Genomic DNA, 26386 nt, shown 5'->3' on the forward strand with positions numbered 1-26386 from the left:
CCAACGGGGAAACACTCCATGAAACAAGCAACATTGCTGGTCTTCCAGTCCGTAAGGAGAGGAGTTCGACTGCGGAACCTTGAAAAACTTTCAGCCCTCAACCTACTAGACAGGTGAGGAATCCCAGGTTCCTTCCTTTCACTAGCCCTTGTTGATGGACACACTCAGACTGGCCTTAGCCATCTTTGATCACATACATTACAGACCCAAAGAGAAAACTGTCAAGTGATGGGATGAGTGAGTAGACATCATCAGTTCTTCCTGGCCAACTCTGCAGTTGTGGTTATGCAGAACGGGATGCACGTTGCAGTTAAGTTCTGCCACGTGCCCGTCCACAAGACAGGAGGAGGACCCTCGCCAGACACTGCAAAGGCTGTCATCGATTCATATAAGTTGCAGCCTCTTGCATTGTGAAAGAAATGTTCACGTCATCTCGTCTACGGTATTTTTGTGACAACAGTCTAATTGTGACCATAGTTATATGGTCAAAAGGCTGCATCGGGAAGCCACGAGTGATTGATTCTTCAGCCACCGGCTCTTTAAGGGACAGTAAGTCTCAGCTCACCCGTGCACTCCCTGCAGCCTTTTTTTTTTTTTTCTTTCTTTTTTTTCTTTTTTTTTCCCCCCGGAGCTGGGGACCGAACCCAGGGCCTTGTGCTTGCTAGGCAAGCGCTCTACCACTGAGCTAAATCCCCAACCCTCCCTGCAGCCTCCTTGTGACTGTGTCAGTGGAGTGCCACTGTCTTCTCTGAGCAGCAGCAATGTCCCCAATCCCTAATCCATTCTTCCCATCACCACTTCCCTGCCAAGTATATTTGCAGTGCACCGTCCCAATTCCTGCCAAGGCCTGGCCTCGTACTTTTGTTTCCAATGCATACAGGAGCGAACTTAAGGGATGAGATTATGTTTTGGCAAGATTCACTTAGCAAATACTTCCCGCCCCTAGAAATATGGATCAAATTGGATGGGTCCAATACTAGAATCCCATTTAGTGAGTCTAGCACTGGACATTGGAAACTGGCCCTCCTAAACTCCTGTGACCCACCTTTTTTTTTTTTTATTAACTTGAGTATTTTTCTTTTTTTTTCGGAGCTGGGGACCGAACCCAGGGCCTTGCGCTTCCTAGGTAAGCGCTCTACCACTGAGCTAAATCCCCAGCCCCGAGTATTTCTTATTTACATTTTGATTGTTATTCCCTTTCCCAGTTTCCGGGCCAACATCCCCCTAGCCCCTCCCCCTTCCCTTCTATATGGGTGTTCCCCTCCCATTACCCCCTCCCCCCAACAATCACGTTCACTGGGGGTTCAGTCTTAGCAGGACCCAGGGCTTCCCCTTCCACTGGTGCTCTTACTAGGTTATTCATTGCTACCTATGAGGTCAGAGTCCAGGGTCAGTCCATGTATAGTCTTTGGGTAGTGGCTTAGTCCCTGGAAGCTCTGGTTGCTTGGCATTGTTGTTCATATGGGGTCTCGAGCCCCTTCAAGCTCTTCCAGTCCTTTCTCTGATTCCTTCAACGGGGGTCCTATTCTCAGTTCACTGTTTTGCTGCTGGCATTCACCTCTGTATTTGCTGTATTCTGGCTGTGTCTCTCAGGAGAGATCTACACCCGGTTCCTCTTGGCCTGCACTTCTTTGCTTCATCCATCTTGTCTAATTGGATGGCTGTATATGTATGGGCCACATGTGGAGCAGACTCTGAATGGGTGTTCCTTCAGTCTCTGTTTTAATCTTTGCCTCTCTCTTCCCTGCCAAGGGTATTCTTGTTCCCCTTTGAAAGAAGGAGTGAAGCATTCGCATTTTGATCATTCATCTTGAGGTTCATGTGTTCTGTGCATCTAGGGCAATTCAAGCATTTGGGCTAATATCCACTTATCAATGAGTGCATACCATGTGTGTTTTTCTGTGATTGGGTTACCTCACTCAGGATGATATTTTTCAGTTCCCTCCATTTGCCTATGAATTTCATAAAGTCATTGTTTTTGATAGCTGAGTAGTACTCCATTGTGTAGATGTACCACATTTTCTGTATCCATTCCTCTGTTGAAGGGCATCTGGGTTCTTTCCAGCTTCTGCCTATTATAAATAAGGCTGCTATGAACATAGTGGAGCACGTGTCTTTGTTATATGTTGGGGCATCTTTTGGGTATATGCCCAAGAGAGGTATAGCTGGGTCCTCAGGTAGTTCAATGGTGACCCACCTTTTAATATCTGGTCTTTCTCCTGAATGTACTTCACTCCCCAAATCTTTTGATTTTTGGCATTGTCTTCCCCACGCTGCTTCAACCATAGAAACTACCTGGATTAGTTTGTACAGAATCATTGTTCAGTGCGAACAATCCTTTCAGGCCTCAAGACCAGCCTTTTACACAAAGGGACTCGCTACACAGAACTTTATCTATTAAACAGCATTTAGTTTTATTTTGGCCTATGCTTTGTTTAAACTGCTCCCATAAATCCATTTCATCCCAAGAAGAAACAAAGCGCCCGTCCGCGTCTCCCATGACAGCGGGCAGGAAACTGCCCTGTAGTTTTGTGCTCCAGTGGTTGAGTTTCCCAAATCTCCTCTGACCACCCATCTGTGGTCAGCAGGGAAGACCACAGAGCTGACTCCCTACATCTGACTCAGCACTGAATGAACGTATCTTATCCTACGTGACTACAAGCATCATGAAGACCTTGGGGTGGGGGAAGACTCCCTCCAGGTAATGTGGGGCTCACTCACAGGCGTCCCCTAGAGCAGCCGTGTACTACAGACTTCTGTGCTTCCTTCCTTCTCTGTGGTATTCAAGCCCGAGCGCGAGCAAAGAGCGCAAGGCCAGACTCACTGTAGGTTTCACAGGAGCACAGGAGGTACCGTGAGGCGTAATCCAGCTCCTAGAAACGATGACCTCCCAAGCCTTCAGTCAGGTTGCTTTGCGTGTCTAGCTGCTTGCTTTCTCCCATGATTTAACTGCAGTGTTCACCAGAGCATAGCCCATTGTCTAATCCCTTCCTCCTCCACGTTCCCAGAAGTTAGTCCTTGAATTCTGAATGTACTTCACACACACACACACACACACACACACACACACACACACACACACACACACAAACTCGAGTTCCTCTCTGTGTCTTGTCAGCATGATCCCGAATTGCTCTCAGGAGTACCTTCTCTTTCCTAAGACAAACACTCTGTTGTTTGAAGCACACACAAAGTTTCACTTCTCTTCAGTGCTCTCTGCTTCCCTTTATGAAAACTTATCTCTGAGGAACCGAAAGCCCAGAAGGTAGCAGACCCCAAAAAGAAACGTTTGAAACGCAATCTTAAATGATGAATCAGAAACAGACTGGAGTAGTCTTTAAGAGGCAGGCAGCAGCACATGTGGTCTCTCAGGAGAACAGTTCTAATTATTATCTTAAAAGTAAACTCACACAACTTTGTCAAGGTCGTAAGATAAATTGCTACTTGAAAACTAGGTTGGCTTAACAGAGGGGAGATTTTTTAAACCCACTGAATCAGGACAATGAAAAGGATTTCAGAATGGCTTGAACTGGAGCAAAGACCCATCAGTCCCCCAACACTTCTGGTGCTTCAGCATCTCAGCATCTCGAATCATGATGTTTCTTGTCCCCGCTGTCTCCATCACGGAACTAAATAATCGTTGCCATTTTGTTAGGATTCAGAATTTCAATCCAGTAGCCATCAGGATCTTGAACGAACGCCAGACCTTTCATTTTCCCTGCACAATGAAAACTTTCATTACTAGAAAGGCACATAAAAAAAAAAAAAATCAAACACGTTTTCATTACAATTTTAATTTGTACTTGAATAAAATATGTTGTTGATTGCTTTCACCCTAAAAGGTTTGTGCTATGGTAGCACGGTTATCCTAATACCTAGATGACCTTCCGGAACCTGGGAACAGCTCTATTAAGTATCAGGTCCTTGCCTCACTTTGAGGTCACCAGGTCACCAATCACGGAAATTATTTAGGAAGGAAGAGAAGACAGAGCGATGCTCAAGAGAACAGGCAATGCGGACAACCAAGACACCAGAGGCTTGGGTCACGCAAACCCTATTAAACAATACAGCAGAGTAACCCGAGTCCTGCCAATCAGACGGTGGCTCCTGGGGACTGTGACCGCGATGGAGTTGTTCTCTTAGACGTATGGATCTGCCCTGAGAGATTGGTTTCCTTGGGGACTGAGACGCTGAACTCATTTGACTCTTGTGTCTGCCTCCTGACCCCAAGGTCAAGGAATACAGACAAGGGTAAAGAAGAGAGAGAGAGACACACAGCTAGGCAATCTCCAGGATGACAGCTGAGGAGGAATGGGTGCCTGCCGATTTAACCTAATCCATAAGGAGGGTGGTTTAGAGTCAGAACATGAGATCTGAATATGTGGCTGAGTGAGAATAGGATGTTTGCTTCTGCCCCCCCCCACCCCCACCCCCCAGGCAATCACCGCCAGCCCTCACACTGGGAGGGACTCCGTTATTGATTCCCAGAGTGAAGGGAGAACGCGGTGCTTGTCTAATGAGGAAGTCAGAAAGAAGAAGCCTGCAGCTTCAGGACCAGCTGCCCCCCCCCCCCCCCCCCCCGCCCAATATCCAAGGCCAGGTATGAAGACAGCCAACCTGTCTCCCACAAACGCTGCTTTGCCCTGCAGGGGGAAAAGCCTCTGTTGTGAAGAGCTGTCATTTCCAGTAGGCAGGAAACCCAGCCCAGGGCTCATCCAGCCTGTCTTCCTGCGATCACCAGGATCCTTGGGGACTATTCTCTTCTGCCAGACATGTGACCTGACCTGACGGATCATAGCAGCTTACAGTCGTTGGAGAAAATAGCCCAGAGGCAAAACTAACAATCTAAAGAACATAATTAAATACATAGCTAGGCAAAATTACATATTAAAAAGACCCAAAACAATGGGGGTATTTATTTGGATTAACCATGGAATATCAGGACAATGGACAAAGAGGCTCGATGAGCGCCAGTGTTAACCAAGACCAAGAAAATGTTAGGGAGCCAAGGGATGAAGATGTGGCAATGACTGTACAAATCAGGGGGCTCAGGCCTCAATGAAGGACCCTGCCTTGTTAAACAGAGTAGGGAGAGAGTACTAGGGAGGAGTACACACATGCACATACACGCCACACACAGACACAGTACAAAGAAGAAAACTCAGGGGGGAAGTCAGTGACCGCTAAACTGAAAATCTGCAGGGGGGAAAAAACCCACTACAAAGTACGAAGGAATATCATACGGCTGGCAGATTTATCAAGGACTCGGTGTTTTTGAGAGTGAGGGGGAAAGAAGCTGGGATTCTCAGTCTCAGAAATCAATCCCCACAAAACTTTAGGAAAGAAAGAGTCCTGGTTGAGATGATACGACAGGAAAATGTAAAAGACGCTTCAAGAGAGAAATGGAGAAAAGGAGGCTCAAAGTACAGCATTATCTTTGAGAAAATGTGAGGACTGAAGAGGAGACGATAATCCAGGAAACCAAGCCAGGTACCGGCAGCCAATGGGAGCAGAGGGCAGGCCGTTTCTTCACCAAGAAGATCCCAGGGCAAATGATTTACTAGAAACAGTTTACTGAAATGTCTCATTTATTCCTCTCTGGGTCTGTGTGTGTGTGTGTGTGTGTGTGTGGTTGGTATATTGGGGATCTTTTTTTCTTTTTGTTTATTTTTTCTGTGCTGGGGATTGACCCCGTGACCCCAGTGCATGCTAGGCCAGGGCCCTACCTACCGACGAGCTACTTAACTGCTTCATCTCGTGAACTGTCTCACATTGAAACAGTAACCTAGCGCACTACAAAAGTGCCAGCAAGGCTCAAACCGGCATTCCAAGTTCATGGGCAGCCTGGGCCACACAGCAAGAACCTACTTCCAAACTTAAAAATAATAATAAAAAAATAACGGAGGTAAGAACAGATCTAAGTATAATAATACAGATACATATTAAATACAACAGTATTCAGATATGGTCAAGATGCATACCCAGACATAAGCATGTATAATAGTATAAAAGAAAGAATAATATCAGTTATTCATTAAAGTAACCGGCAAAGGTTATATTAATCATGAAATTCACTTCGCAGGATTCATTTAGGAGCAACTAGCTACGCCCTGAAATTCTGAAAGCTGGAAGCCTATGAGAGAAAGTGGGGAGGGTTGGAGGTGGGGATGCAAGCGGGAGTGGGGTTCTCATTGCTCTCCAGATCCTCTGTCTAGTCCCTGGTGAACCCGCACAAGATGCTCATTCTGTTCTCCAAGGAGAGCTACATCTGCTCCTAGGCCTGCTGGAAAGAGCTTCTTGTTACTTGCACCTAGTGTGATCCCAGCAGCCTTGTAGGTGTGTTAGCCAATCACAGCCGCGCGTGCTCAGTGAGAATCGAGTGTTAGCCAATCTCAGTCGCGCGCTCGAACGTGGGTATCAGCCAATCTCAGCCCCGCGCTCAGTGAGAAGCGGGTGTTAGCCAATCTCAGCCGCGCATGCTCAGTGTTAGCCAATCTCAACTGCGCTCACTCACCATCATCAGGCTTCTTCACAAACTTGACACCTAGTTCTTCAAATCTCTTACAGGCCTCGTAGACATCAGGAACGGCAATCCCAATGTGGCCTTTGGTGATGGCATCCCCCCAAAAAAAGAACACAGGAAGAAATGTTACATGAGTGTCACGAATGACTTCCAAAACTTACTTCAAAACACAAGGCCCTTGAAAACAGGTTTAACTGGTTCAAAATCTATATATTTAAGAACCAACCGCTGTCTGACTAGCTGGTTATAGTGAAATGGTTGCTCTGAATCGTTATTTTAAAGAAATCAACACTGGCTAATGTGTAGTTCAACCTACTTAGACTAATCTATAACAAAAAGGTTCTATATTCGTGTTTAATGGGTTAAATGTTGGCATTCACTCCATTACCCAACTGAAGCTTTTATGATGCCATCTTGACAGGATACGTATTTCAGATGCATTTTGTATGTGGTGAGTATTTTGCCTGTGTGTATATAAATGGACTATGTGTGTGCTGATGTCTGATGAGGTCAGAAGAGGTGTGGGTACTGGGAATCAAGCCCAGGTCTTTGTAAGAACAGCAAGTGTTCCTAACCACTGAACCATCCCTTCTGCCCCTTGACAAGACACTACCAGAAAATGGTTAACCACAGTCACCACTGTTTTTAACTAAACACTCTCCTAGAGGGAGAAGGAGGTACGGAATGCCTTCCGGACATGTGCAAGGCCGTGGGCTCTAACCCTAGCCCTACAATAAGGTTTACTGGAAACACAACACCGTGGCTTTACAGTATCATATTACGAGACGGTAAACACCATGTTTGGACTCATACCAACGCGGTTGCCAAGTAAGATTGGCAAGGAATAGAAATATCCTTATCCCTAATAAGTCATACTTGAAAATCGGGTCATTCACATCTAAAGTTTTCGGTCTCCGTAAATACGTAGGACACCATGCACGATCGCGCGCCAGTCGCGCGCATGCTCAAACACCGCATACAGTGAGGCAGACGTACCAAATCCCCGAGGGTCCGAGTTGCCGTTGTGATAACTCTGCGTCTCGTCATCTTCAGTGCCCCAGTTGCTACAGACGAAAGGAGAACAACCGTGAAGGCCGGTCTACACCGTCAACCTGAGGGATTTAGAGTCAACCTGGTAGAGGCGCCTCAGTTTTTAACATTTTTTCCTTCCCCCCCCTCCCCCCCGGAGCTGAGGACCGAACCCAGGGCCTTGCGCTTGCTCTACCACTGAGCTAAATCCCCAACCCCTGCGCCTCAGCTTTTAAAATGAATTTTAAATAAGTTTTGTGCTCACCAGTTTGAATCAATTTTAATGAATTTGTCTTAATAATTACCACTAAGTAGTTAATATAATATAATAGTTATTATAATAAACAAACTGCACTAACTAATAATGACAAATGATAATCATTTGATTCATTAATTTAAAAAGTCGAGTGACTTTCCAGAGAAGAAGTCCCACTGTCAGAGTGGGTGGCGCTAACGTCTTCCAACTGTCCTGTATCTACTGCTGCTGCTCGCAGCCTCTGAGAAGAGACTCCAGCTTGTTGGCCCTCTGCCATGGACTTACTATCAGTGCTTCTCCATGGAGCTCCAGGCCATGGACCCCTGCTTAGAACCTCCCACGCAGCCAGCTTTGTGGGTGGAGCTGGGCTCTCTGCTTCTGAGTTCAGGCACTACCAAACCCCTTCCACGTACACAGATCTAATAGATCTCCTCTCGTACTACATGAACATTCTAATAGTTCTGTTCCTGTAGAGAAAGAGCCTTGCCTAAGACAGTAACTCACGGTTCTGACCTAGGAACAGCCTAGGAAAGGGAGTATCTCTCTGTATGCCTGCTGCTTTCTGAATCAAGGGATACATAGTAACACAAGTACCCCGCAACAAAGGCTCTTTTGTTAGTCTCTAAAAAAATACAAACAAACAAACCCACCAAGGTAGTGAACTGAAAAGAAATGGGCACTCCTTAATTCTGTACCTTTAAATGTTGAGGCTACAAAAATACCTTAAAATTTGAATGTTGATTATTATAAAATGGTGTGCTGGCTCTTTAAAAAGAACATATTCTATAATATTTCTGGATCAAAAAGCAAGATAATAAGAGGATGAAAATGTAAATACCAGAAGATTTTAGAAGAATCTTTAAATGACAAAATTAATAAGCTATAATTTGGCAAATATCTTGCCTTGTAGGACCTTACTCTTTAAAAGAAAACTGTTCTCTTTGTCTTACAGATACCATAAGAGCAACACAAAAAAACAAAATATCCACACTTAAAAATAACAAAAACTGGGCTGGAGAGATGGCTCAGTGGTTAAGAGCACCGACTGCTCTTCCAGAGGTCCTGAGTTCAAATCCCAGCAACCACATGATGGCTCACAACCATCTGTAATGGGATCGGATGCCCTCTTCTGGTGCATCTGAAGGCAGCAACAGTGTACTCATATACAAAATAAATAAATAAATCTTTAAAAAAAAGATTTCTTAAAAAAACAAACAAACAAACAAAAAAAAAACCAAAACAACAACAAAAAAAAAACAAATGAAAACTGCCAGGCAGTGGTAGCACACGCCTTTAATCCCAGCACTCAGGAGGCAGAGGCAGGAGGATCTCTAAGTTCAAGCCCAGCCTAGTCTCTGGGGTGAGTTCCAGGACAGCCAGGACTACACAGAGAAACCCTGTCTCCAAAAACCTAAATAAACAAATAAGCAAATGAATGAATTATAATTGATGTGGACTGGTGAGCAGAGAATAAAGTGACCTAAAACACCTTCACAAAGCTAGGCTGCGGAAAGAGATGGAAACACGGACGCACTGTGTGAGCTCCAGGGTAGCCTTTCTGGAAAAAGCCCACGCTGTCCTCTCCGTCTTGTCCTTGGGGATGTCGTTCTTATCCTCGTACGCTAAGAAATAGAGCGAGAACTTCATAGAAGGGAAGTCAAGCTTCTGGAGAAGCCTGGAATCAGAAGAAGAGTCAGGGTCATTTACAATAGCACATACTGTGTAAGCCACATAGAATATAGTATAATATACCTTATATAAATATACCTTAGTGAGAGGAGCAGGGGCCAAAGTCAGTGGGAAAAGCTCCTCTATAGCTCCACCTGTCTGTCAAGGACCAAAGCTCCTGGGGAAGAGCAAGCCCCTGATGTACCCCTAGGCTCAAAGGGATGGCAAAGCCTTCCTTTAGTCCAAGCGATAAGCTAATAGCGTATACAGGTATGAGTGTTTGCAAACTGTAGATGCCTGTGTGCAAGAGCTAGCAACTGTAGCTTCCTCCCCACGAGCGTTCACTGCCTGAGACTGCTAGCCCACAAATGCCTCCTCCGGGGCCGAGCCCACCCCTGTGCTGGCGTAACAAACACACCAAGGCTCCAGGTTGCTGCTGTGGTTGCTGGCACTCCATCAGTGCTCGACCCGACCCCCACTTTTCTGTGCCCGGGTATCTGTTTCCTTAGTATCTGCTCTTAACTCATTCCATCGATGCCCCTGGTCAGGGTTCTAGTATCAGGCTGTGCGGGTCAGGGGTCCGTGACTCATCATCGATTGTTTTTAAATGTTTTGTGAGACATGACCCTGCTGCATAGCCAAGGAGAGCCTGAACTTGCTAAATAGCGCCAACTCGTCCCACGCTTGGGCTTCCAAGTGCTGGGATTCCAAGGGTGACCCTGCACAGCCAGCTCTCGGTTATTCGAGTTTAAGGAAACATAGCTAGAATCATGGCGCTTGTTCATAAACAGTGAAGGTGCAGTAAACAACACAGTACCCTGTCGTTCTTTCAGCTAAACACATCTACCTCAGGAAACACATCTACCTCAGGGAACACATCTACCTCAGGAAACACACCTACACACCAGGAAAGCAAACAGGGTAGGTGACAGGAGAGAGAAGGCCAGGTGAGTCTCACAGAAAATATGAAAGTCAACAACTGGGGGTTAAAGCCTCAGACAGCGCAGAAAGGTTGAAAACAGGATTAAGACCCCAAAAGGATCAGGAGACAAGGAAAGAGCGGGGGGGGGGGGGGGGAAGCAGGGGAGGAGAAGGAGGGGACTCAAGCAAGCCAGACAGCAGTCAGCAGCACCTTCTGATGCAAAGAAAGTGACAGGGCACAAGCAAGGGGTCAGAGGGCAAGAAACAGTCTCTGGGAGTGTCACCGGGACCAGGGGAGGCCAGGCAGGAAGAGGGAAAAAATCCCGAGGCTTTCAAAACGAGAAGTGACGTTAGCTTGTGAGTCAGTTTAAAGACTGTAAGATCATACGCAAGCAGAACAATATATATATAACAATATATATATAATTTTTTACTAAGGATTAATTATGCTCAAAGATGACCCTGTTCATAATCAAGACTAAGCACTTGGAGCCTAGCAAAAGAAAGATGTCTTTGTGTGTGTGTATTGGGCAGGGGGCACAGGAAAGGGAGTGTGTATCCAGAGGCTGGCACAGCTCACCTCTGACCTCAGAGACAGTGTCAGTGTGTGACCCTAGCTGGCCTGGAATTGACCAGTAGGCCAAACTGGGTTCAACTCAAAGAAGTCCGCCCACCTCTGCCTACTGAGTACAAGGAAGAGTCTTAGAATCTTTGTTCCTCCAGCAACAGGGCTGCTGCAGGGGCCCCCGTCAGGACAAGCACTTGAGCACCAACTGAGTCATCCCCCTGCACCTAAAGTAAAGCTTCCAGGGTCCTGTTGAGGGTTGGGGATTTAGCTCAGTGGTAGAGCGCTTGCCTAGCAAGTGCAAGGCCCTGGGTTCAGTCCCCAGCTCCGAAAAAAGAAAAGTAAACAGAGTCCTGTTGAACCTCTTATCGACGTATCCCTGTTATCCATATGCGTGGATCACTGGATTTATGCATCAATTAACCACAGATAAATTTACTCCATAAAGGATCCAATACCGGGGCTGGGGATTTAGCTCAGTGGTAGAGCGCTTACCTAGGAAGCGCAAGGCCCTGGGTTCGGTCCCCAGCTCCGAAAAAAAAAGAACAAACAAAAAAAAAAGGATCCAATACCTCAAACAGAACCATCGGGAAAACTCTCTCTGCCTTATTAATGTGACTGTACCAGCCTTAACGAGCAATCAGATGGGAGCAGAAGGAAAGGGAGCAGCTTGCTTCCGCTTCCCGCAGAGTACCGGAAACCAGGTTAGCATAAGGCTGCACCCTAGCGGGGAGCTCTGTAAACACAAGGGCAATGGTGGAGTCAGGTGCAAAGGAGACTTAGCCCTGCCAAGTGCTGACTGTGTGGTCAGGAGAATAGCAACTTAGTTTCTTTCTGTGTAAAAGGAAATGAGCTGTGGGAAAGGGATCAGCTGCAAAGACCCAAGGGAGTAACAGGCTTGGGCCTGACCCATAGCAGTGCCCAGTAGATTTACTCTCATTCTTTTTGTTTGTTTATTTGTTTTGTTTTGTTTTTGTTGTTGTTGTTGTTGTTTTGTTTTGAGACAAGGTCTCTCTGTGTAGCCCTGGCTGTCCTGAAACCCACTCTGTAGACCAGGCTGCTCTTGAACTCAGAGATCTGCCTGCCTCTGCCCACTCTGTGCTGGGATTAAAGCCTGTGCGGCCATCACCCTGCCACTCTGCCTTTTAAATATGCTGAACACAGATAGAAAGAAGGAAGCCATTTTGCACCCTCCGATTGGTATTGTTCAGAACGGGCCACATTTTCTGAGCGTACATAATACTTGAGAATGCTCTCTTAAGGTTTGTGGAAGTAAATGAAAGATTTAGCGAATTAAAGATCATTTCATTTAATTACTTATGTGCGTGTGTCACCGAAAGCCTCACACTATTTGAGGAAACAAACCAAGCAAAGCCAAAAGCACAGCACATCACATGCTCAGAAGATCACGATGCCCAGGGCTACAACTTCCCCAGCAAGAGAGGATGCAGCTTGTGAAGACGGAACCAGGGACTGACTGCAAATACACCCGAGCACTCTCTAAATACTATGTCCTGACAGCCATCACTTCAGAAGCAGAGCATTAAAGGGTCTGGACATGTGAATGACTTATTTGGCCTAACTGTTTTTTCGGAGCGGAAGGGAGTACCACACTGCCGTGATGGAGCTTAGGGGACAACTCTGGGGCAGTCGGCTCTCTCCTTTCCTCCACTGGGCCGCAGCCGTCTTCTCTAACCCCCGTGCTTTTCAACAGTAAGGCGCTAAGAAACACATTACTTACGTCAGTCCAAGAACCCTCGTATAAAAATCCAGGGACTTCTTAGGGTCCTTAATTCTCAGCATCGTTTGCTGCAGTAGAAAATCCTAAGGAGGAAACAGCAGCGTGTGGTTAAAGTGTCTTTAACTTTCAACGCTCGCTAGCGCCTCCTAGCGGCTTCCTGTAACAGATCAGCATCGCCAGACGAACAGGAAACAAGCCAAGGAAAAACTCCATCTCCAGCCTCAACAGTACCTCCAGGAGATGGTTCGCACACCATTGGCTCACACTCCCAAGCGCTCTCCCCAGTGTGCAGGCTTCTGGGGTGGGTGGGGCGGCTGAGAGCCTGTGAATTACCTTAACTAACCGTAATTAGAGAAACCTGGCCTTCCTACTCCTTAGCCACTAAGGCTTAGCGGGACCTTTACGGTTGTCCCTGTGTGGGGCTCCTGAGGCAGTGTCCCATGCGGCCCACACTGGCCTCAACTTGTTGTGTTACCAACTGGCCCTCGAACTCCCTGCCCTTCCAGCTCACACACAAGTGCTGACATTAAGGGCATGAGCCACCAGCACCTGCTTTAGTGACAATTCTGAAGTGACCCCCCACATCATCTCTCCGAGGCTCCCCAATGTCACAAAACAAACAAAAATTTTCCTTTTTTGCTTCCACTGCCCCAATGGGCTTCTGGTGACTGTCTTCTAAATAAACGACCAATGAGTGTGTATCCCTTCTCTACTTTTTTGAGCGAGGAAGCTACAACTTTATTGGGTATGACAAAGAAACCAATCTCTTTAATTCCTCCCTCACCCCCACCCCCATCCCCCGGGTCTCATGCAACCCAACGAGCCTGGAACTCACTAAGCAAATCTGAGCTAGCCTTAAACCCAGAGATCAGACTGACTACTTTCCAAGTACTGGGATTAAAGGTGTGAGCAACCGCACCCAATTCCTTAATATATGAAGAATGTATAAGCACCCTTGATGAACTATTTAGAAAGAGGTAACCCCTCACCTCCCTTCCCCCCACCCCTCTTGACTTCACCCCCACTTCACAGAATTCAGGGGCAAGAATCACATGACGTTTTCCCCCTAACTTCCTGAAAATTCTCTTAAAACTAGTCAGTCAGAATAGACTGTGAGGTTGGACCCCAGCCAAAGGGCAAAAGACAATCACCACCTGCCTTCACGTAAAAATCAAGTGTGCGGGGTTGGGGATTTAGCTCAGTGGTAGAGCGCTCACCTAGGAAGCGCAAGGCCCTGGGTTCGGTCCCCAGCTCCGAAAAAAAGAACCAAAAAACAAAACAAAACAAAAAAAAAAAAAAAAACAAGTGTGCTTCTGGCCCTGGGGTGCTTGTTAGTAACTGGGTCTACATTCTTTTATTGGGGGGGGGGTCCCCTGAGACTTACTTTATTTATTGGGGGTGTGTAGGTTGGTGTCATTATGCAGGTGAAGGCAGACAAGATAAAAAGAGGCCTGTCATTGACAGAGAAGGAAGGTAGGCAGGCGGGAACAGAGGTTTTAGAAGGGAGGGTGAAGCGGAGAGAGGGGCTAGAGGAAGAAGGAGCTGAGAGAACATGGTGGTGAATGTTATGATTCCTCTCTACACATATTACAGGTTGCTATGACTGTTCTCAAGGGATGGGTGTCTCAAGACAGGATTTTGTGCTGTCTAGATGGGCAAATTATATCTTATCAATCAGATCAGAGGATATTGTGTAATGTGTTCTTTCATGTGGCGACTTGAGTTCAAGAGTGTATGGTGGGGGTTGGGTATTTAGCTCAGTGGTAGAGCGCTTGCCTAGCAACCGCAAGGCCCTGGGTTCGGTCCCCAGCTCCGAAAAAAAAGAAAAGAAAAGAAAAAAAAAAAGAGTGTATGGTGGCAGGACGCACTGGGCAGCTAAGGAATGGGGATGTGTATGCCTGGCGTGGTAATCACCCTCTAGGGAAACTGAGTGAATGGCTCGCGGACCGCCTGGGTCAGAGAGAGCTGGTCAGAGTGAGCTCGGGAGAGAAAGCCGGGAGGGAAAGAGCAGATCGGTATGCGCATGCGCAGAATCGCATGCGTATCGCCTGGAGGGTTCTAGCACACTCTTTGCAGAAAGAAATCTCCCAGAGGAACTACCCTCACTCTGTTCCTTTGTGCCACACTGACATGCCTTCTGCCCATCAACTTACTGGTAACTCTGTTAACTGGTAAGACTTCACAACGTACTAGACTCCCAAAGAACCAGACAGCAAAAAGGCAGACTCTAGCACCTCCGTGAAAACCTTCAATTTCCACAGAAAACAGGAAGTGTAACTGAGAAGAGGATAGGCAATACATAAACTCATAGAGTCACGCCTCGGTTAGGAGCTGATTTCTTTAGGTACAGGAGCCGCCATTTTTGAGTCAGGGTTGCACGTAGACCAGGCTGGCCTTGAATTCACTCAGTAGCCAAGGATAACCTTGAACTGCTACACCGCTGATGCTTCAGACTCCACTCCGACCTGCAGAGGCTGCAGGTGTCCCGTCTACTCTGCATATCGACCCCAAGCCATATGCAAGCTAGCCAGCCAAGCTCCATCCCAGCCGACTCTATACTATTACATATTTATGTGTCCAAATATAGTCTTCTCCATTTTGTGAATGAGAGGCAGACCCTGAGTAACCACATTAATCATCTAACCCTTGTAAATTCTGCAGGCACCACTTACCCCCACTGGTGCTATTCTTCAGTGCTTACAGACTTAACACAAAAGGCCTGGAGGCTCTGCTCGCCCAGTCTGCAGCTTCCAGAGGCAGCACCAGGCAAGCCTCGGGGCACTCTGAGGGGGATTGTTTTACATTAGTTGAGCCTCTGGGCACCTCTGAGGGATTTAGGAGTTTTTCTTTCTTTCTCTTTCTTTCTGTTTGTTTTTTGTTGCTGCTGTTTTTCAAGACAGGGTTTCTCTGTCTATCTTGCCCTGGCTATCCTAAAATTCACTCTGAAGACCAGGCTGGCCTCAGACTCACAGAGATCTGCTTGCCTCTGCCTCCTGAGTGCTGGGTTTAAAGGCATAATTGAGTCCCCACCCCCATCCTCCTTACCCCAGGACCAATCCCGGGGCCTTAAGAGCTCTACCAAGGAGCTGAATCTTGATTAGGTTTAATCAAAGTGAGTGGCACCATTCCACGGGCTTGGGTCCTGGACTGCACAGAAAGAAGCAAGCCAGCTAAACACAAACTTTCCTCACCCCATGCTTCCTGTCTGTGACTGTGATTCGAGCAGCTTCTGCCACCTCTCCACCATAATGGAGGGTAACTTGAACTGAGAGCCAAAACAAGTCCTTTCTCCCCCGCTCAAGTCGCTTTTGTCAGGGGAATTTATCACAGCTGTGGTAAAAGCAGGCAGCGGCCACACAGCTTCCTCCCCCTCTAACTTACACCACATAAAATACAAACAAACCCATGCTAGGCAGTGATGGTTCATGCCTTAAAGCCTAGCATTTGGGAGGTACAGGCAGGAGGATCTCTAAGTTCAAGTCCAGCCTCGTCTACATAGTGAGTTCCAGGATAGCCAGGGCTACACAGAGAGACCCTGTCACGTCATGAAAAAGTGATCTAAAGAGCACTTAAATTCATTGTTCAGAGGTCGAAACTGCCGGGCTGCCCAGAGATCTTTGGTCCAAGATGGGAGTCGCTTAAGACACCGAGATGGATGGTCAGCATGGGACCCAGCTCCTTAAGGGAAATAGAAGCTGAATGGTCTAGACTTTCCCAGGAGTCTGCTGACCCCCAGTCTCAGCAGAAGAGCTTGTCTATAGTCTCCGGCTGTTCTAATGGTCAGAGAGCTCACCTCCGCCTGAAAAGAACACTGCTCCCTGCAGCCCCTTTAGTCTACTAGACGCTCTCCCGTCCGACTAAAAGCACCCTGTAAAACCCCAAACTTTTTTTTTTTTTCCGGAGCTGGGGACCGAACCCAGGACCTTGCGCTTGGCTAGGCAAGCGCTCTACCACTGAGCCAAATCCCCAACCCTCCAAACTTCTTTTTGAAGTGCTGTATTCTCTTCTCCTGGGGGCAGCCGGGGCAATTCATACCGAATAAAGCTTTGCCTTTGGGCCTCAGGGCCGCTCTTGTGGTCTGGTTCGCTCATTCAGCCATGGCTCAAGGTTCCATGTTTCTGGACCCGGGTTGCCCCATCCATCACATCCAGAGCCGCCCTCCCCTTTCAACAACCAGGTAAGAAAGAAAAAAGCGGCTTCCTGTCCAGGCGCCGACAGCCCGGTTCTCTCTGAACACAGGTACAAAAACACCTACAAAGTCGCTCTAAATGAGGCAAAAGTTTCAGACTTTTTACGAAGCAGCGAGACCGCTTTCGTGCCAGATGCTGGCCTAGGCAGAGATTAAAAGGAGACACTAAAACTACAAAAATAGCAAGCACACCCCACCCCACCCCCGCTCTCCCGGCGAATGCTAGCGCCTGCTCCTTCCCTATCTATTACCAAAGCTTGCGTGGGGAGGCCAAGTCCACAGGGAAGCTGATGTGTGCTCTTTCGGACCACACTGAGGCTTTCCCGCAGGCCTCATCAGAGAAAGCCAGCCTCCCATACAGGGCTTGGTTACTAACTAATGCACTACACCGGGGGCGTTGCGGGGAGGTGGTGGTGGAGACACAGCAGACAGAGCCAGCCCTAAACACGGTCCGGATTATTTTATCAAACAATAGCTTAGGTTCTACCGCAAGCTGCTGTGGAGGTGAAATTAACTGACCGGATGGCCTTAAAAATACAGAGATCAGGGTCGGAGAGACAGCTCAGCAGTTAAAAGCATAAACCTGGGGTTGGGGATTTAGCTCAGTGGTAGAGCGCTTGCCTAGCAAGTGCAAGGCCCTGGGTTCGGTCCCCAGCTCCGAAAAAAAAAAAGGAAAAAAAAAAAAAAAAGCAAGCAAGCATAAACCTGGGGTTCAGTTCCATCAACCAACATTGGATAGCTCACAACTGTTAACTCCACCTCCAGGGGATCTGTAAATGCCCACGCTCACACGCACAGACCCACACACACACAAACACCCCGACGACATATTTAAAAATAAACCTTGGAGGTGGGGAAGAAAGGAGGGGCTTGCGCTAGGTCAGCCTTGGTTAGGGGGTCCCATCACACAAGACAGAAGACCAGACCCGGCAGACGGTGAGGAGAGCTGGGGTTGCAAATGTCAGAGGCTGTGGGGGCTGGCTAAAAGACAGATTGGCGCCACTGACAGCCAGCAAGGAGACTAAGAGCGTCGGCTCTACCAGGGAAGGGAAATGAGAGCAGGTGACAACAACCAGAGCTGGAAGCAGACGCTTCTGGGAGCCAATAAGGAACAAAGTTCTATCAATATCCTGCCTTTAAGCCAGTGAGGCCGGTACATGGCTGTGAGGTCATATACTTCTTTGTGTGTATGTATAGAATGTCCTTGTGTACACAGGTGCCTGCACACACGTGTGTGTCCCTTCACACGGAGGCCTGGGGACAACCTCGGGTGCCATTAGAAGCTTTCTATTTGTTTTGGGAGGCAGAGTCCCTCATTTGGCCTGAGGCTTCCAGAGCAGGCCTGGCTGGCTGGCCAGAGACCTACCTACCTCCGCCTCATTAATTCTGAGCTCACAAATGCACACCACAATACCTGGATTTAAAAAAAAAAAAAAACAAGGTAGTTGTACTCAGAGCTTCCCCAGCTGCACCCAACATTGTCTGTCCTCTCTTGGGTATCACAGCGCATTTCTTTTCTCTCATGCAAACGGAGGACAAATATGTAAGAGGAATTATCTCTTTATCCTGGCAATAATACAGCTGGCAATAATACAGCTCTACGGCTGCGACACTGAGGGAGCCATCGCTTTCCTAAAAGCTCTGTTTCCAGTTGTCTTTATCCCTGCCTTGCTTTTGCCCTCAACGGTCTCGCCAACTCAATCCCATCAAACCCAAGTGAACTGAAGAGGTTCTAATCCAAGCCCAGCCAAGCCTACTACTGCTTCCTTGCCTGTTAGCCTCCCTGGGAATTCTATCTAGCCTTTCTAATAACCGCTTCATGGCTCAAGTCCTCCCCACTTCCGCCCGGACTACTCTCTGCTTCTGTTTCTTGCCGGCTTATTCAAATAAAAACTGGAGTGATAGTCCTCGAATCAAAACCCATGTTTGCTGTACACCAGTTGAACACAGCCTTTATCACCGCTTCCTTACACCGGGTTACTCCAGTCATTTTCTAAGTCAAAGAGCTTATCACTTAGGGAAAAAAGGTATGTTCTCCCAACACAGGTATTTTTATTTCCATTATATAAATGTATAATATTCTACTATAACTCTGGCCTAGGAATGTGTCTCCTTGGTGTCACAGAGCCTATGTGCTTAGCAAGTCCAAAGTTCTGGGTTCAGCATACACACACACACACACACACACACACACACACACACACAAAAACACACACACCAATCTTTATAGGATGAGAAAAAAATAATTATTACAAGAGTTTTCAAATTTTGAGTACCCCAATGGTTGTTTTGTGTTCCCACCCTGTCTTAGAGTTTTACTGCTGTGAAGAGATACCCTGACCAAGGCAACTCTTATAAAGGCAAACATTTCATTGGGGCTGGCTTATAGGTTCAGAGGTTCAGTTCATTGTCATCATGGCAGGAAGTATGGCAGCATCCAGACAGGCATGGTGCCTGCAGAAGGAGGTGAGAGCCCTACATCTTGATCCAAAGGCAACCAGGAGGCTCTCTCCCTCACTGGGAGACCTCAAAGGCCCACCCCCACAACGATGTACTTCCTCCAAAAAGGCCACACCCATTCCAACATGACCACAACTCCTAATGCTGGGCCAAGCGTATTCAAACCACCACAAGCCCCTCAACCCACTACCTGCACAATGCATACAAAATTGTAACCTAACTTTCTTAGACGTGACATTCAACATTCTCTCTTTGTGACTGGTCTCCAATCTGCCAGGCTAGCTTTCTCTACCCCAGCTTCACGTGAATACCACCATAATTTGGCCTTCTGCCACCCTACTACTCCATTTTGCTAGGATATTTCCTCCCTTTGCCCTGGACTCCACTGCGTAACTCTCTGGGTGTGGAAATCCCATTCATCAAAATGTGGTTCCACCACGGCCTTCTGCTTAACGCGTTCCTTAACCCTAACAGCTTAAATACCGTCTTGAGCTCTATCTCCATAGATTAGCGTGATGCTTTTCATCTCACTGTACCCTCACAACAGCTCTGAGTCATCTTTATGTTCCTTTTATGAGCCCCAGGAGCCTTGCCAAGATGGGAGTGATCTCAGACATGGGGATCCAAACGCAGGGCTTCGGATTCCAAACAGCTTGTGCCTACAACATGCCACGGATGCGACCTTTGAAAACCCCCGTCTCCTCTGTGCTCCCACCATTGACAACTTGGAACTGGATTTAGAATCACCTACAGCTTTAGAGTAGTTTAAGGAGGGCAGGCCCAGCCCGAAAGTCATCCACCGCCACCTCACTCTACTTCCTGACTGCAAACACGTGACCAGTTACCTCACGCTCCCAATACGGCAGCTAGAGCCTCCTCTGCACCAAGTCCTTCCACCATCATGGAACGCACACGGAAACCGTGAGCCGAAATAAACCTTTCCATGCTTTTCGGCAGGGATTTTTGTCAGGGCAGGGACAAAAGTAACTCATATACCAGAATGCTTTGTAAGGCCAAGAGCTCTTTAACCCCGATTCCATCAGAACTGGTGTATCTTTGGCATAGGATGAAACCCTCACCTTTTTTATATCAGTGTCCCAGCCCACCCCAAAGTGCCTTTCATGTTCTTTGCAGTTAGTATATAACCAAGTTAAATTTCATTCGTTGCAGGCTTCCCCCTGCCCTTCCTCTCCCTCCAACCCCTCCCCTCCCCAACCTTCCCACCCCACCCGCGCCCAACCCCCACCCCTCCATGGCAAGTTCTCAGAATCAGAGAGGGTAGAAGCTGGGAGTGTGGGCTCCTCTCCGGGCAAGTCACTCAAGTACCTGGGTCTAAGTCTCCTCATTTGTAAAATGGAGACAATTCTCCTTTCCTCATAGAGTTGTTATGAGAATTAACGTTAAAACATCGATCCACTAGCACACTCAACACAACACCAGATGTTATATAATTCGATTTACATCTCCGAATGATTATGTCCATCTGCCAAAAGTGACTAATTCTCAAAGGAGAATTCCAAATCAAGAGGAATCAGCTGCCAAAGACCTGAATTTCCCAATGCCCACAAATATAGAAAGTTGTCCACTGACCTCCACATGTGTACATGTGAATGGGCGTATGCACACACGTGCACACGCGTGCACACGCGCACGCACACACATACACCCACGTTTTTTTTTAAAAGGTAAACGCATACTAAGGTACGTGTAAACAGAAGGGAGAAGTAAGAGAGTGTGTGTGTATGTGTTCATTTTTTTCCTTCCTGCCTGAATTTTGTAGTGACTAAGATCGTCCCTAAGAACACACCTGGTGCTAGCCAAAAGTTTTCCCCAATTACAGTGTGTCTGACTCTGGTCTGCCCTTAAGGCAAAGAACTGGCAGGCACCAAAGACCTTCTCCATCTGTCTGCCCCTCCTAGAGGTCTGCATAAAGCCCACATTCAGTCTTCAAAGAATTTACAAATGATGCAGCGCCTAAATGAATATATGCAAAGGCGTTTACTGACACCGATGACTACACAGGAATAAATTCCTCTGTCAGCCACCATATTTAACTTTCAGCCATGCAGAGGCAGGGACCACACCTGAATGAGTCTTGCCTATTCTAAGTACAGCCTTGTTGGGTGAAAGCTTTTTTGTAGGGTAGCCCCTTACTGGTTGTAACTGCAAAACGAAAGGGTCGGAAGAAAGGGTGTCTAAGATCCCCTTCAAGTCGAAGTCCTATGACCTGTAATCTCTCCAGAGACTCATGGTAGACACAAGTGTGGACTTGAGCAACAGCAAAAACCAAGCAAAGACAGTTAAATCCGGGCATCCGCTTAGTTTGAAGGAGTGAACGCCGGCGGCAGGACGACTTACGAAAATGAGTGCGGGTGAGAGGGACCAGTCACAGAGGGGCCACTTTAGCTATGCAAGTTCTGAAAGTGCCCCTCCAAAGTGCCATGGCGCCTGACCGAGGACACCTACACCCACAGACACGGAATCTGACCCTGAATCGGCCTGGCTTCAAGACACCGTGCCAAAAATAAACAAATTAAAGCACACTAGGGGTTACAGGTTTTGAGATAACTTTCTGAAGACGGGGATCCCTCTACACTCTCTCCCCCCACCGGCCTCGATCGCCCTCTACCCAGATCACTCCACTGCGCCTTCAGCCAGCGGTCCTGCAAGCAGCGGCCGGACCGGGTTAGGATTACGCCAGCGAGGGCCAGAGCCCCAGGTCCGCTCCAGCCACCGAGAAGGAGGCCCTGCCACCCACCTTGGTGCTTGGATCCGGGTCAGAGCAGCAACTGAGGGCGGCCTCATCAGTAAGACCACTGGACGCTGGCTGTGGCTCTGCCATGGCTGCCCTGGAGAATCGCTGCAAGCAAACAAGCCGGCGACACGCTCCGAAAGGACCGTGGGCCGCCTTTGCTATAGACTGAGTGATAGGCCAAGGGGCGGGCAAGTGCAGCTCCCAGCCAATCACAGTGTACATGACTGTTGGCAGTCTGCCCATTGAATTCCAGGGAGTCTGGTTCAACACAGCGAAACTACAATTCCCAGAATGCCATTGTGCACAATGGCGGCAACTCTTAAAAAAAAAAATCTGTTACTCAGTGACCTGATTTTGCTTATATTTAATTACAGAACTTGAAAAACCACCTATTCCTCAGGGCGGCAACTTCGTAGAAAATTGCAGCCTGGTGGAAGTTACTCTTTTTAGAATAATGAGAGTTTGAACTGGGTGTTTGTCTTTTTTAAAAATTCTGTGTAAGGACCTGAAGATAGGATAATTGAAAACTATTCAAATTTAGGCTTTTGTTTGTTTTCAAGCAACTAAGTTTAAGTATTGCTTCCACTATATATTTGGCCCAGGAACTTGGGCTACTTACTAGCCTTCCCAGAGCCTCCTTAGAGAATATGTTGAGAATTAAATGACCCATGGTTTGACTATACAGTATGTACAAGCCACCTGAGTTTGAATGGGATTTTAATGACTCACTTCTACACACAGAGTATGTGTGTAGACAGAACTCATGGGATGTCTTATCTGAAATTAGCTTTTAAAATGTTATAATTGGTACAGGTACGGTGCCTCACTTCTGTAATCCCAGTAATTGGGAGATAGAAGTAGAAAAATGAGAAGTTTAGGGCCAGTGTGGGCTACATAGTGAGGTCAAGGCTAACCTGGGCTTCTTGGGACCCGGTCTTTAAAAAAAATTAAAAGTTAGCTGTGTTTTTTGGTGAATCTTGTCTTAATATCTCTCTCCTCCCTCTTTCTCTCTCTCTCACATACAAACGCATGTGCACACACAGATACACACACACACAACATGCACACACACACACACACACACACACACACACACACACACACACACACACACACACACGCTCCTTCCCTGCATATCTAGGACAACATAAGTAACACTATGGAGAGAAATGTAACAGGAATTGATATCTCTAATGTAACAAAACATAAAAGTAGAGACATTCTTGAAAAGGAAGAAGACAAACCTGGGTAAAATCCTCTTTCTTGGGTGACAGAGTTATAGGCCATTCATGTGTAAGGCCAATATAGGTTCTGTATACAGAACATGCAAAACAAAGTTACAGATCAATGAGAAATCTAAAACAATAAAAAAGTAGCAAGGAGGAGAGTAGGAAGATGAGAAAACAGAGAACACAGTGTGTGAAGATTGACTTCGGTTTTCTAGTACATGGGGAAGTCTGTTTCCACGGCCTTCAGGGTAACTTTTTAAAGTTAAAAACCGTCATCGTTAGTGTGGAAGGCAGAACATTGGAACCGACAGGCGCTTGCTGGTAGACATCTAAATTACTAGACACTTGTGGGGAACCTATCTGACCACAGTTTGTGAAGCTGAAGGGAGCACACCATAGGATTCGCTACTAAGTATGCATCCTTGACAAAGATTATTATACTTATAGTCCATGTGACAAATAGAAGAAACACAGCATGAATTGGGGGAAGGGGGCTGGGAGTGGCAAGGAAACTAGTTAGGTCATTATTTTCATAGACTGGGTTATGACACATAAGTGAAAAAAAGCCTACCAGAAGTACAATATTCTAAAGTGGATAAATCCCACATATAGAAACGAAATGAGTAAGCTGAGGTGGTGGTTCCATTGATAAAGGGCCTGCTGTACAAACATGAGGACCTGAGTTCAAATCCCCAGAATCTATTTTAAAAAACAAAAAGCTTGATGGTGCATTACTGACTGAAGCTCGGTTGGTTAGGAAGCCTAGACACACCTATGAATTTCACGTCAGTGAGAGACTCCTTCTCAAATCAGCAAAAGGTGGAGTATTGAGGAGAGACACCAGACATCCACCCCTATCCTTTCTATCTGCAGGCAAATGTTCAGATATCCACACTAACAAGCACCACACACACACAACATACCACATACATATAAAAGAAGCAATATTAGTTTAATTGGTAGAATAGTCACATACAACACACATCTTTTTCTGTGTCACACTGACTGTGGTCAGATAGGTTCCCCCACAAGTGTCTAGTAATTTAGATGTCTACCAGCAAATGCTTGTTGATTCCAGTGTTCTGCCATCCACACTTATGATGATGGCTTTTAACTTTAAAAATGTACCCTGAAGACCATGGAGAAGGCTTAAAATATGCAAAACAATATACAGTGTTGTTTATAGCCAAACACAATCTAGTCGTGGAATCGAGGAAGCTCCTGGGAATAAACGCGTTCTTCAAGGACAGGATTTTCTCTAAGGAGCAGTGGTTGATGACAAAGGCAGCTGGGAGATCTGCAGGGAATTTAAGAGTCCACCATGCTTCAATTTAAGGGGCACATTAGGCAAGCAAATGATCACTGCGTTATTCTTTATTTCTCCACATATAGCATAAATATTTTATAATACATTTTTTAAAAATCTAAAAATGTAAGTACTAGATATACAAACAGAAGGGCTTATGGGGGATATGAGGGAAGAGCAATTTAGAAATGACCCCTGTTTAAGAAACTATGAATTCCAGTAAGTTCCAAAGAGCCCCCCCACCCCGCCCACTTGTTTTTGAGATAAGGTGCCATGTATACTGGTTAAAGCTGAGGAGGACCTTGGACATCTGATCCTCCTTGCCTCTACCTCCCAAATGCTGGGATTTGTGAAAGCACTCTACCAGCTGAGTCATATCCCAGCCCAAAAGTTCTCATTTAGGGCATAAGGGGTGTATCACATTTCTTAGGGCTGACATAATAAATCATCACAAACCCGATAAACCATGGGGCTACAGACGCCACTGTGGTTTAAAAGCACTTGCTACTCTTACAGAAGACCTGGGTTCAGTTCTGTGGTGGTTTGAATATGCTTGCCCCAAGGAATGGCACTTTTAGAAGGTGTGGCCCTGGAGGAACATATCACTGTGGGCATGGCCTTTAAGACCCTCATCCTCTCTGCCTGGAAGTCAGTCTTCTCCTGGCAGCCTTCAGAACAAGAGGTAGAACTCTCAGCTCCTCCTGCACCATGCCTGCCTGGATGCTGCCATGCTTCCTGCCATGATGATAATGGACTGAACCTCTGAACCTGTAAGCCAGTGCCAATTAAATGTTGTCTTTTGTATGAGTTCCCACGGTCATGGTGTCTGTTCATAACAAGGAGACCCTAACTAAGACAAGTTTCCAGCACCCATGTGGCAGCCCACAACTGTCTATAACTCTAGTCCCAGGGGATCCAATGCCTTCTTCTTTCCTCTTGCATTTACATGCACATGGTAAACACACACACACACACACACACACACACACACAAACGTTCAAACATTCATACACATAAAATAGAAAAGTAAATATTTTTAAAAGTAACTGAAATCCATTCTTCACATGTTCCCTTTTTTCAGGCTCAAAGGGAGAATGTTCTTTCTTTTGTCTAGTTTTTGGTGGCTCCCAGACTTTTAAGGTTTATAGCTGCACAGATAACAGTCTTTGTTCTCTCTGAAGGTGGATATCTTCTCTGTGTCTCTGTGTCTGCAGTTCACTTCTTTCTCTGATAAGGACTTCAACCACCGGGGGATTCAGAACCTGCATCACCATGATAGGTCCTTGAGATGCTTAATTTAACCCACACCCATCAAAACTCCGGTATCAAATAACACCACTCACAGGTACTGGAATTCATTAAGACTTGGGCATATTTTTCAGGGGACACAATTCAACCCGTTATTAGGGATACATCTGTGTCCTTACTTTACTTTCATTGGTAAAAAAATCAAGTGTAAGAAATCGAGATGGCAGCTGGGTGGTGAAAACAGAGGCAGGTAGATCTCTGTGAGCTCCAGGTCAGCCTGTGCTATAGAGCGAGTTCCGGTACAGCAAGGGCTATACAGAGAAACCCTGTCTTGAAAAAACCAAAAAGGAAGAAAGAAGGAAGGGAAAGGGAGAGGGAGAGGGAGAGGGGGAGAGAGAGAGAGAGAATGAATTGAGATGGTTAACATTGTCAGCTTTATGGTACCTGGAATTACTTGAAAGGTGGTCCTCAATAAGCGTGACTGTGTGGAACTATC

General features: G+C 46.7%; 1 protein-coding gene across 2 annotated transcripts; it reads right to left on the bottom strand.

Annotated features, from left to right (window-relative positions):
• Positions 1-3213: 3213 nt before the first annotated feature.
• Positions 3214-22278, bottom strand: Glo1 (glyoxalase 1). 2 transcript variants are annotated; one of them, NM_207594.3, is given in 6 exon segments: positions 3214-3718; positions 6515-6604; positions 7520-7587; positions 9343-9483; positions 12704-12786; positions 22111-22271. In NM_207594.3, coding segments are annotated over 6 exon segments (555 nt in total). In that variant the 5' UTR covers positions 22195-22271; the 3' UTR covers positions 3214-3629.
• Between the last annotated feature and the right edge of the window lie 4108 nt (positions 22279-26386).

Source organism: Rattus norvegicus, chromosome 20 (genome assembly GCF_021556685.1).
Source record: "Rattus norvegicus strain SHRSP/BbbUtx chromosome 20, alternate assembly SHRSP_T2T, whole genome shotgun sequence".
In the NCBI taxonomy this organism is placed as follows: domain Eukaryota; kingdom Metazoa; phylum Chordata; class Mammalia; order Rodentia; family Muridae; genus Rattus; species Rattus norvegicus.

What these genes read in the sequence shown, in the direction of transcription:
- Glo1 (XM_087597102.1), bottom strand. Translation starts at nt 22,194, where the DNA reads ATGGCAGAGCCACAGCCAGCGTCCAGTGGTCTTACTGATGAGGCCGCC. An exon ending in ACCCGGATCCAAGCACCAAG is followed by an intron (nt 12,787 to 22,110) that starts GTGGGTGGCAGG and finishes TTTCCTCCTTAG; the next exon opens with GATTTTCTACTGCAGCAAAC. An exon ending in ACGAGGGTTCTTGGACTGAC is followed by an intron (nt 9,484 to 12,703) that starts GTAAGTAATGTG and finishes TTCTGATTCCAG; the next exon opens with GCTTCTCCAGAAGCTTGACT.